We start from the raw sequence: 12500 nt of genomic DNA, 5'->3' as shown, positions 1-12500 counted from the left end.
TATTCATTTTCTACTGGGGTTTTTTGCAAGAGGGGTTGAATTCGGAGGGTTAGGAAGAAGAGGAGAATTTTAATCTGAGGAGTCGGTTGTGGAATCTGGAGAGGGTGGGAAGAGACAAAACCGTCACAAGAAGGCACTTGTGGTTTGTGCGAAGTGACACAACATTCTCTACAAAACGGTATTGGCCGGGAGGAAAATGTAGGGGGCGAGAGAAAAGGATCCTTCCGGAAGAAGATCTATTTAATTCTAGTCCAATGTTTCTCAAACTTGGCGACTTGAAGATGGTGGACTTCAATTCCCAGAATTCCCCAGAATTCCCCACCCATTTTGGTTCTTGGCCTCACCCACTGTGGTCCCTGGCCCCACCCACTTTGGTTTTTGGCTCCACCCACCCTTATTTTTTGTTACCACCCACTTTGGTTGTGACTCCACCCACATTATTACTTGACTGCAGCCACTTTGGTTCTTGGCCACACCCACTATCTCTTAACCCCACCCACTTTGTTTCCTGGTCCCACCCCACCCTTATTTTTGATGCCACCCACTTTAGTTGTGACTCCACCCACATTATTGCTTTACCCCACCTCCTTTGGTTCTTGGCCTCACTCCCTGGGGTTCCTGGCCCCACCCACTTTGTTTCTCAGCCACACCCACTATTTCTTAATCCCAGCCACTTCATTTCCTGGCCCCACCCACCTTATTTGGTTGTGACTTCGCCCATTTTCTTGACCCCATCTTTTTTGGTTCTTGCCCCCACCTACTGCGTTTCCTGGCCCCACCCACTTTGGTTCTTGGCCACACCCTCTATTTCTTGATCCCACCCACTTTGTGTCCTGGTCCCAGCCGCCTTATTTTTGATGCCACCCACTTTGGTTGTGACTCCACCCACTTTCTTTATCCCACCCACTTTGCTTCTCGGCCCCACCCACTTGGGAAGTTAAGGCCTCAGTCTCTCCGGCCTACAACCAAACTGAAGATCCAAGCCTGATTTAAATTTGGGGGGAAGTTCAAAACAGAACCTGGAGGAACAGAAGGCGGAGAACCCGGTTAGCTGCTCATCCTACCTGCGGGCCCGGAAAACCCTGGTAGCCTCTGGGACCCAGTTTGCCAAGGCCACTCTCGCCCTGCAAAACAGAGAGAAAAAATGTGGATTTATGCAAAGAAATACCCAGAATTCCCAGATGTCTCTCTGTGTGTGACATGTGCAAAAAGGGGCTGGCTTCACCTTGGTTTTTAATCCCCCTCCCCAGGTACTCCTGAATGGGATGCTGTGGGGGAGGGGCGGGGGGAGAGAGGAGCTGCTGGGAGTTTGCAAATTACCCAGTTCTATCCTAATGCTACCTCTGCGGTCCTTGGTGCTCTTTGAACTGGGCTGTTTCCTCGCGGACGTTTTATTACCCAACTAGGTAACATCATCAGTGCTAGAGGAGAAGGAGGATTGTGGCTTCCTTGGTGCTCTCTGAGCTTGGCTCTTTCCTTGCAGACGTTTTATTACCTAACTTGGTAACATAATCAGGGCTGGAAGTGAGAAGAGGAGGAGGGAGGTGGAGAAAGAGGAGGAGAAGGTGAAAAAGGACTATGGAGTACTGGATGCTCCTTGGGCTTGGTTGTTTCCTTGCAGACATTTTATTACCCAACTAGGTAACGGTGGTAGAAGGGATTGGGGTTTAGAAGGAGGAGGGGGAGGGGGAGAGGAAGAAGAGGAGGAGGAAAAAGAAAAAGAAAAGGATAATGATGATGTTGATGATGATTGTGACTTCCTTGGTGCTCTCTGAGCTTGGTCGTTTCCTTGCAGACGTTTTATTACCCAACTAGGTAACATCATCAGTGCTGAAAGGGAGTGGGGTCTGCTCTCTTTATATGCTAGAGACCTGTCCTCTACACTTGTCTTCCATAAACTGTTGTAACTTCAAATGGTCACTAAACGAATGTTGTAAGTCAAAAATTATAATGCCTGCATTATAATTTCAATGAAAGTTATTTTCGAAGAGAAAAAATGCCCTTTTCTTACATAGCCCTCCACATTGCTGGCCTCCTTTACCTGACGCGTTGAACCCCTCGCCTTCAAGGTTTGTCCCAACCAGGTGAGGACTTACCTTGTTGCCTTTGTTCCCGGGGGCACCTGGCTTTCCCTGAAGGAGAAAAAGACAAGGACGACACAAACGTTGTCAGAGATTTCCTTGTGTGGCTCGGATCAGCCATTGATCACAACTGGACGAAAGAAGGAATCGATGCAATGTTTTCCCAGAATGCCAGCAACATTTAGTCATTTTTTCAGCCCCCGACTCCATACCTCCCACCCCAGGCTGGCTCAAATGTAATGCAGCGAGGCATAAGAACCCCATCGGGTTGCAAAAAACAGTGGATTTATAAACAAACATAAATGGAAAAAAAAATGGTGTCCAAAAGCTACCAACTGAGATACTTTTTATACAGTAAAATAGAATAGACCCTTCCCTTCAAGTATTGATGATGTTCCCTAGCTGGGTCATGAAACGTCTGCAAAAAACAACCAAGGACTCCACAGTTATCCATCTTCTTCCACCCCCTCTCCTCCTCCTGTCTGCCAAATGAATGGTTGTAAGTCAAAGATTACTTCAACTGGGCTTCTTAAAAGTGATATTTCTACTCTCTCTCCCTCCCTCCCTCCCTCCCTCCCCCCTCATTTCCAAGGCAAACCCACCTCTGCTCCGAAAGATCCAGTAGGGCCTCTTGGTCCCATCGATCCAGTCCGGCCTCTTTTCCCCCGTTCTCCCTGAAAACGGAATATTTTCAGTGAATATCACCAGGCTGGAAACTTTGGGCTTGGACAACCTTGAACTACGCCGCCTACGGTTGGACTTCAACTCCACGGGGTCAGTTGTACCAGAACCACGGTGCTTAGCGGTTCTGTTCACTATTAAACCGTCTTTCCAATCAGCCTCCATGTTTCCAGCTTCTTTCTCCTGGCTTGGAACGGAACCAGATGGATATTTCTTCCAACCATACTGTAGCTCGCCTTGCCAGCGTGGCAGTTTTCTCCTTGGAAATTCCTCCCTTAAGCCATTGCTTTCTGCTCGAGCGTTTGTCTGGGGTTCATCCCTGCTTATCTAAATGTTGGTAGCTGGAGAGAGGATGTGTTCAGGTCTTGCCCAATTTGGCTATAAACATGGGGTCTTTCATCCTGAGATTGCCTCGAACGCTTTAATGGCTATTTTAAGAGATTTGCTTAAGCCAGGGGTCGCCAATGGCCAGTCCAAGGACTGGCACCTCGGTCCATGGCATGCCAGAACCCAGGCTGCGCAAAGAAGCCAGGCCCCACCTGCGGGATGCAGGCATCATGCAAAACCACACTTCCCTCCGGTCCATGGAAAAAAAAACAACTTTCTCCATGGAACCGGTCGCCGGTGCCCAAAAGATTGGGAGCCGCTATGCCAAGCGATTCATTCGCTCTTTCTTTGCAATAATTTTTAACGTTTTATTCAACAACGTTAAAATACAAATTTCAAAAAAAGAAAAGAAAGAAATACAAAAACAAAGCAAAACTAAACAACACATTGCAAAAATAAATATTTATAAAAAAACCTGTAACCCCCCACACTCATATGGACCTAAACCTGTGTTGACTGACATGTCCCCCCGTTGACACTGATGCTAAATAGCTAAAACCACAAATATCTGAAGTCAAGAATAATAATTCCCACCCACAGCTTATGGACTTCTAAAACTCTGTGTTTGACCTGACATCTGCCTATGATATAACAACCGTGTGACAAACTGAATGTTCTGAGTCAGCTCACCAAACACGACAAACACTCTGAAGTGAACACACAAGTGAGATTCATTTTTTACTGTAGGGCGGGCTTGGTGCTGCAGAAGATACTGTAAATCTCTCATCGAGTGGATGCTGGTCTCCACTACTCTGTCTTGGTCAGAGGAGAACTGAATCACTGGTCTGTCACATCTATTCAGACCTGGGCTGTTGTCTCCACTGCCGGACAGACCTAGGGTCCCCCTCCTCTCTCTGCCAGCGGTGCCTCTTCCATCCAAGGCCCACGGCTCGCATGATTGTCCCACCACCTCCTCCTCCTCCTACCTCCTGATGCAGTTCCTGGAGGGGCCGGTGGCTGACACACCACAACACTGAACAACGGCAGAGATTCACATAACAACGGTGGCAAGGAAGGTCATAAAACGGGGCGAAGCTCACTTAACCGTTTCGCTTAGTGGCCGAAAGGTGAGGCTCCGTTGGGGTCATAAGTCGAGGACTAGCTGGCTTTCTTTCTGCGATGCTGTTTTGAATTTCCAAGCTAAATTTCCACCCCTCGGGGGTCCTCCCAATGCTACCTGTATCCATGAGACTTAGCCAAGATTGCTGGGTTATCTGAAGTCCTTAAGACTTCTACCTCAAACAAGGAATGTTTTAGAATGAACTGACTTATTTTTCTTTCTCTCTCTCTCTCTCTCTATAGAACAGGGTTTGGGTCACACTAACCTGGATTAAACGCCACGATGGCTTAGATTTGCACGCCTGCCTAAGTGACCCAGTAATAGCCTGTCTCAAAATGATACAGGAAGATAATTCTCTGTCCATTTTCCAATTTTACCTGCCTAGTTACTTTGTTCATTTTGTCTTTCAGGGGTTGTTGCCGCTCCTTGAAAAAGCTCTTTTCTTCCTCTAGCAAAAGCACCGTCGGCTCGGAAAACACAAATTCGGTCAAACGTTGCGGCTACGTTTTACGTTCCAAGGGGTAAAAAGTTTCTTTTTTTCCCCCCTCTTCGGAGATCTTGGCAGCGTACAGGAAATACTCGACTTACAACCATAATGGAGCCCAGGCATTCTTGCTGCTAAGCGAGACAGTCGTTAAGTGAGTTTTGTTCCATTTTATACGACCTGACTTGCCTCAGTTGCTAAGCGAATGGCAGAAGTTTGTTAAGTTAGTCACGCAGTCGTTAAGTGAATCTTGCCTTCCCCCATTGACCTTGCTGGTCGCACAAAGGGATCTTGAACCTTGAACTCCTGACAGTCGGCAGAATTAGCCTGCAATACTGCAGTCTCACTACTGAGCCACCACGGCTCTTCCTTCCTTCCTTCCTTCCTTCCTTCCTTCCTTCCTTCCTTCCTTCCTTCCTTCCTTCTCTTCCTTCCTCCCTCCCTCCTTCCCTCCCCCCTCCCTTCCTTCTTTCCTTCCTCCCTTCCTCCCCTTCCCTTCCCTTCCCTTCCCTCCCCTTCCCTTCCATTCTTTCCTTTCCTTTCCTTTCCTTTCCTTTCCTTTCCTTTCCTTTCCTTTCCTTTCCTTTCCTTTCCTTTCCTTTCCTTCCCTTCCCTTCCCTTCCCTTCCCTTCCCTTCCTTTCCTTTCCTTTCCTTTCCTTTCCTTTCCTTCCCTTCCCTTCCCTTCCATCCTTTCCTTTCCTTTCCTTTCCTTCCCTTCCCTTCCCTTCCCTTCCCTTCCATTCTTTCCTTTCCTTTCCTTTCCTTTCCTTTCCTTTCTTTTCTTTTCCTTCCCTTCCTTTCCTTTCCTTTCCTTTCCTTTCCTTTCCTTTCCTTTCCTTTCCTTTCCTTTCCTTTCCTTTCTTTTCTTTTCCTTCCTTCCCTTCCCTTCCTTCCATTCTTTCCTTTCCTTTCCTTTCCTTTCCTTTCCTTTCCTTTCCTTTCCTTTCCTTTCCTTTCTTTTCTTTTCTTTTCTTTTCTTTTCCTTCCCTTCCCTTCCCTTCCATTCTTTCCTTTCCTTTCCTTTCCTTTCCATTTTCCTTTCCTTTCCTTTCCTTTCCTTTCCTTTCCTTTCCTTTCCTTTCCTTTCCTTTCCTTTCCTTTCCTTTCCTTTCCTTTCCTTTCCTTTCCTTTCCTTTCCTTTCCTTCCTTTCCACTTACCAATAGCCTTTAGACAGATATACTGCTTCACAAGTGCTTTTACAGCCCTCTCTAAGTGGTGTACAGAGTCAGCCTCTTGCCCCCCAACAATCAGGGTCCTCATTTTACCCACTTCGGAAGGCCGAGTTAATCTTGAGCTGGTCAGGATCGAACTCCTGACAGTCGGCAGAGTTAGCCTGCAATACTACAGTCTCACTACTGAGCCACCACGGCTCTTCCTTCCTTCCTTCCTTCCTTCCTTCCTTCCTTCCTTCCTTCCTTCCTTCCTTCCTTCCTTCCTTCCTTCCTTCCTTCTTTCCTTCCTTCCTTCCTTCCTTCCTTCCTTCCTTCCTTCCTCCCTCCCTCTCTCCCTCCCATCCTTCCTGATCTTCTTTCCTTTCTCATCAAAACCAAACCTCCATCTTTCCCTCCTTCCCTCCCTCCCTCCCCTCCCTCCCTTCCTTCCTTCCCTTCCCTTCCCTTCCCTTCCCTTCCCTTTCCCCTTACCAATAGCACTTGGACATATACTGCTGCCCAGTGCTTTTACAGCCCTCTCTAAGCAGTTTACAGAGTCAGCCTATCACCCCCCCCCAACCATCTGGGTCCTCATTTTACACACCTCGGAAGGACGGAAGGCTGAGTCAACCTGGAGCCTGGTGAGAATCGAACTGCCAAAGCGCCGGCAGCTGGCAATCAGCAGAATTAGCCTGCAGTACTGCATTCTAACCACTGAGCCATCACAGCTCATGGGGACCGAGGAGCATCTAATCACTGAGATTCTGTGAGAATCTTACGTCCTTTATTTTATTTATTTATTTATTTATTTGATTTGCCAATTGTTTACAAGATAATAACTATAAGTGTATACATAGTTGTGAATACATGAAATGGGTACATATAAGAAAAATAAAAGAAGAATAAGAGAAACAATAGGACAGGGACGGTAGGCACGTTGGTGCGCTTATGCACGCCCCCTACAGACCTCTTAGGAAAGGGGTGAGGTCAATAGTAGACAGTCTAAGGTTAAAGTTTTTGGGGTTTGGGAAGAAACTACAGAGTCGGGTAGAGTATTCCAGACATTGACCACTCTATTGCTGAAGTCGTATTTCCTGCAATCAAGTTTGGTGCAGTTAACTTTGAGTTTGTATCTGTTGTGTGCTCTTGTGTTGTTATGGTTGAAGCTGAAGTATTCATTGACAGGTAAGTCATTGCAATGTGTGATAAGGTATTCTACAACGAGTAGAGGAGTGGAGAACTTCCATCTACCTTGTCTACCTGTAGCCCAGGGGTGTCCAACCTTGGCAACTTTAAGACTTGTGGACTTCAACTCCCAGAGTTCCTCAGCCAGCAAAGCTTGTTGAAGTCCACAAGTCTTAAAGTTGCTAAGGTTGGACACCCCTGCTGTAGCCGTTCGTGTCTTGGTGAATGGTGAGATTTGGGAATGGGGCCACGAACTCTAAAGGCTGCTTACCTTTTGCCCAGGTACTCCTGGGGGGCCTGGAAACCCCCTTTCTCCCTGGGAACCTGGGATACCAGCATTACCACGAATTCCTTGTATGCCTTGTGCTCCAGCCGGCCCAGGTAGCCCGGGTTCACCCTGGTGGAAAGGAACCGCAATCAGGTGACGAACAAGGTATTGTGGGGAGGAAAAGTCTAATTGTCAACTTGTAAAACATTCCTATGCTGGTTTCCAAGTTGCCATACAAAAGAGAGGTAAAAAAAAAAAGGCCAAAGATTAGTTATTATCATGCAGGGGTGGGATTCTACAGGTTCGCACCTATTCACTAGAACCGGTTGTTAGAAGAAATTACTGGGCTAATCCTGTAAGGAAGGCAGGAAGGAAACATTCTGGTGTTGCTTAGAGAAACTGCCTCTCCATTAACCCTTATTACATTCTTGGCAGGACTGGACTTCCTGTCTCTGGAACTTCTCTGGAGTTTTTTCCCCCTCCTTTGCTGGTACTTTGCTTGTGTGGAGTGACCAATGGCACTGAAAAAAGTGACTTATGACCATTTTTCACACTTACGACTGTTGCAGAATCCCCACAGTCATGAGAGGCCAGGGGAGGAGATGCGTGCCTCGATGTGAGTGATGTTGAGTTGGCCACGCCCAGCCAGTCACATGACCATCAAGCCATGCCCACCAACTAAGCCACGCCCACAGAACCGGTTGTTAAAAAAATGGAACCCCACCTCTGTTATCATGCAATCAAAGGACTTCCCCTTTTTAACAAATGTCACAACTGCTACCTGGATTGTTTTGACCTCATTTTGGGATGTCCCTGAGAATACCATTTAGGTCCCCAAACTACATCGTCAAAAACACGGCCACAAATTTCTCACTGCACCAACCTTACGTCCAGGAGCTCCACCTTGGCCAACTGGACCACGGAAACCAATTCCTGGTTCTCCCTTGAAAGCAGATTAAAAAAAAGGGGGAGACATCAACTCATTGACAATTGGCACCTCCAAATTCTGGTGGTAAGGCTAAGACAAAGGATCTTGTTCTCCACTCAGAATAGATTTATCTATTATGTATATTTTTTGCTATTATTTATCTATATATTTATAGTATTTATCTCTATTTTTATCTCTATTTTTTATGTTTATCCATATTTTTATGTTATTATTAGCCTGAGGATGAGTTCTAGTCCCGCCTTAGGCACAAAAGCCAGCTGGGTGACTTTGGGCCAATGACCAGGAGACAGTGAGTTCTAGTTTCACCTTCGGCATGAAAGTCGGCTGGATGACTTTGGGCCAATCACCAGGAGACGGTGAGTTCTAGTTTCACCTTAGGCATGAAAGCCGCCTGGATGACTTTGGGCCAATCACCAGGAGACGGTGAGTTCTAGTTTCACCTAAGGCATGAAAGCCGCCTGGGTGACATTGGGCCAGTTCCTCTCTCCTAACCCAACCCACCTCACAAGGTTGTTGTTGTGGGGAAAATAAGAGGAAGAAAGTGTGTTAGTTTTGTTTGCTGCCTTGAGCTATTTGGAAAGATAATAGAGGTGGGATATAAATAAACAAATACAGTAAGTATGCAAATCTTGGCTAGTGCTAATTGTGGTTAGTTTTTTTATTGGGGCTTAGGCAAAAAACCCAAACAAACGAACAGTGCAGTTAGTTTATAGCTGACTGTCTTGTGCAAACCAGGACATAAACTAACATATGATATAAACCAGGCTGGTAAATTGAATATTTCCCTTAAATCAGCAATTTTCAACGGCTTGCTCACCCAGAGAGAATCCCTCCCTTTAAAACCCAGTTTTCCTTACCTTTTGACCGACTTCACCGTCGTTGCCCTTGCTTCCCTGGAAAACACAAAAGGAAACAGGTAAGTTTCTAGTCCTCAACACATTTGGTTTGACAGGCAGTAGAATATTGCCCTGGATGAGACGCAAACTGTGAATAGCATCAAGGAGGATTCCCCAAGGAAGGAGAGTGCAATTTTACACATCTCTTTACCTTCCCAGAGTAACTTTGTTTAAAATATCAAGCCACTGTATATAAACAGAATGCAAATTCACCCTCCCATCTAGCACGGATGATGTTACCTAGTTGGGTCGTGAAATGTCTGCAAGAAAACCACCAAGCACAGAAAGCACCAAGGACCCCACAGTTGTTCCTCCTCCTCCTCCTCCTCCTCCTCCTCCTCCTCCTCCTCCTCCTCCTCCTCCTCCTCCTCCTCCTCCTCCTCCTCCTCCTCCTCCTTTCTGCAAACCCCATTCCCTTCTAACACTGATGACGTTACCTAGCTGGGTCGTGAAACGTCTGCAAGAAAACAATCAAACTCTGAGAGCACCAAGGACCTCACAGTTCCTCCTCCTCCTCCTCCTTTCTGCAAAATCTACTCCCTTCTAATACTGATGACGTTACCTAGTTGGGTCGTGAAACGTCTGCAAGAAAACCACCCAGGTCAGAGAGCACCAAAGACTTCACAGTTCAACCCTGAGCTTAAAAAAAAACCTCTTCTATCGAAATCACAGTTTGTTCAACAAACATGACAAACAAACCAGGGGTTAGTGTGAGGTGAGTATCACATCCACATTCTGAAGGAGTTGGCTTCTCCCAGAGGGAGTCTTTTTGCGATCGTACGCACCTTTTAAGATGCGCCTCACTTCTGATTCTATTCCCGTGGGGGCTGAAATGCTCTGCATTGCCTTTGTGAGAACTTGTGCAAAAGGGGGATTGTGTCAGGCACAAAAGATCAGCGTTCATTTGCAGTTCAGAAAGGATGTATTGCTAAGCCCTTGCATGAGAATCTAGTCAGCTAAAGTGTCAACTCGTAAAGCACTCCTATGCATGTTTCCGAGTTGCCATGAGCAGGAGGGGGGGTGGAAAACCTGAAGGAGCAGTACGGCAATTAAAAACAGAAGTACATTCCACGCTTATCTTACAAAGATTGCCGCTAAGCTACTGGATCTTCTGCCCTCGAAAATCCTTCATTGTTTAGTTTAGTTTAGTTTATTGTCACTGCACCTCGTACAACGAAATCAAACACCATCTTCAGTGCACATCAGGAACATGAAAACAAACACAAACACACATCCTTCACCCTCCACACATTGAACCGAAAACTCCCGACACCGCACTAACACTGCACTATACAGCAGAATTCAAACAAGCTACTGCCCTGGGATAGAAGCTGTTTTTCAGCCTATAGGTGAAACTTGAAAAATTAGAATATCGTGCAAAAGTTCTTTTATTTCAGTAATGCAACTTAAAAGGTGAACCTAATATATGAGATAGACTCATTACATGCAAAGCAAGATAGTTCAAGCCGTGATTTGGCATAATTGTGATGATGATGGCTTACAGCTCATGAAAACCCCAAATCCACAATCTCAGAAAATTAGAATATTACATGCAATCAAATAAAACAAGGATTTTACATAGAACAATATCGGACCTCTGAAAAGTATAAGCATGCATATGTACTCAGGACTTGGTTTGGGCCCCTTTTGCAGCAATTAATGTCTCAATGTGGCGTGGCGTGGAAGCTATCAGCCTGTGGCACTGCTGAGGTGTTATGGAAGACCAGGATGCTTCAGTAGCGGCCTTCAGCTCTTCTGCATTATTTGGTCTCATGTCTCTCATCTTTCTCTTGGCAATGCGCCATAGATTCTCTATGGGGTTCAGGTCAGGTGAGTTTGCTGGCCAATCAAGCACAGTAATCCCACGGTCATTGAACCAGGTTTTGGTGCTTTTGGCAGTGTGGGCAGGTGCCAAGTCCTGCTGGAAAATGAAGTCAGCATCCCCATAAAGCTCGTCTGCGGAAGGAAGCATGAAGTGCTCCAAAAACTCCTGGCAGATGGCTGCATTGACCCTAGACTTAATGAAGCACAGTGGACCAACAGCAGCAGATGACATGGCTCCCCAAATCAACACAGACTGTGGAAGCTTCACACTGGACTTCAAGCCTCTTGCAGTGTGTGCCTCTCCATTCTTCCCCCAGACTCTGGGTCCTTGGTTTCCAAATGAGATGCAAAAGTTGCTCTCATCAGAAAAGAGGACTGTGGACCACTGAGCAACAGACGAGGTCTGTTTTTCTTTAGCCCAGGTAAGACGCTTCTGATGTTGTTTGTTGTTCAGGAGCAGCTTGACAAGCGGAATACGACATTTGAAGCCCATGTCCAGGATCCGTCTGTGTGTGGTGGCTCTTGATGCGCTGACTCCAGCCTCAGTCCACTCCTTGTGAAAGTCCCCAACACTTTTGAATGGCCTTTTCCTGACAATCCTCTCCAGGCTGAGGTCATCCCTGCTGCTTCTGCACCTTTTTCTTCCACACTTTTCCCTTCCACATAACTTTCTATTCATGTGCTTTGATACAGCACTTTGGGAACATCCAACTTCTTTTGCAATTACCTTTTGAGGCTTTCCCTCCTTATGGAGGGTGTCAGTGATGGTTTTCTGCACAACTGTCAGGTCAGCAGTCTTTCCCATGATTGTGATTCCTACTGAACCAGACTGAGAGACCATTTAAAGGCTCAGGAACCCTTTGCAGGTGTTATGGCTGAATTAGCTGATTAGAGTGGGACACTTTAAGCCCAGAAAATTGAACCTTTTCACAATATTCTAATTTTCTGAGATTGTGGATTTGGGGTTTTCATGAGCTGTAAGCCATAATCATCACAATTATGGCAAATCACGGCTTGAACTATCTTGCTTTGTATGTAATGAGTCTATCTCATATATTAGGTTCACCTTTTAAGTTGCATTACTGAAATAAAAGAACTTTTGTATGATATTCTAATTTTTCGAGTTTCACCTGTATTTGTCCTTGTTTTTATTATTCTCCTGTACTGTCTGCCAGATGGTAATAGTTCAAAAAAAGGGTGCCCAGGATGAGATGGATCTTTGAGAATGCTTTGAACTTTCTTAAGGCAGCAGGAGCTCTAAAGCTCTTCCAAAGAGGGGAGAGGGCAACCCATGATCTTCTGGGCAATGACATTAACCCTCTGGAGCGCTGTCCTATCTGCCACTGTGCAATTGGCAAACAGGTGCAGAAAGTTAAGATACTCTCTCTGGTGCAGCGGTAGAAGGTCCCCAACAGTTTTCCATTCCGTTGTTATTTCCTGAGAAGTCTCAGGTAATATAATCTCTGCTGGACCCTTTTGACCAGGGCTACAATGTGGGCACCCCAGGTCAGGTCCTCTTTTAGGGTAACACC

At 46.1% G+C, this 12500-nt stretch overlaps 1 protein-coding gene across 1 annotated transcript in view; it reads right to left on the bottom strand.

Annotated features, from left to right (window-relative positions):
- Nucleotides 1–9987, bottom strand: part of LOC148130263 (uncharacterized) — a 50415-nt gene extending 40428 nt beyond the window's left edge. The window contains exons 1-7 of the mRNA XM_087969076.1: nucleotides 9949–9987; nucleotides 9106–9141; nucleotides 8183–8242; nucleotides 7303–7428; nucleotides 2684–2755; nucleotides 2097–2132; nucleotides 1065–1124 (exon numbers count right to left, since the gene is read on the bottom strand). Coding sequence (XP_087825202.1) covers nucleotides 1065–1124; nucleotides 2097–2132; nucleotides 2684–2755; nucleotides 7303–7428; nucleotides 8183–8242; nucleotides 9106–9141; nucleotides 9949–9987 — 429 coding nt within the window. The remainder of the gene's footprint in view (nucleotides 1–1064; nucleotides 1125–2096; nucleotides 2133–2683; nucleotides 2756–7302; nucleotides 7429–8182; nucleotides 8243–9105; nucleotides 9142–9948) is intronic.
- Between the last annotated feature and the right edge of the window lie 2513 nt (nucleotides 9988–12500).

Source organism: Notechis scutatus, chromosome 6 (genome assembly GCF_049901735.1).
Source record: "Notechis scutatus isolate UNSWTSFEM ecotype Mainland chromosome 6, rNotScu1.2, whole genome shotgun sequence".
In the NCBI taxonomy this organism is placed as follows: domain Eukaryota; kingdom Metazoa; phylum Chordata; class Lepidosauria; order Squamata; family Elapidae; genus Notechis; species Notechis scutatus.
This window is presented reverse-complemented; position numbering and strand designations above follow the sequence as displayed.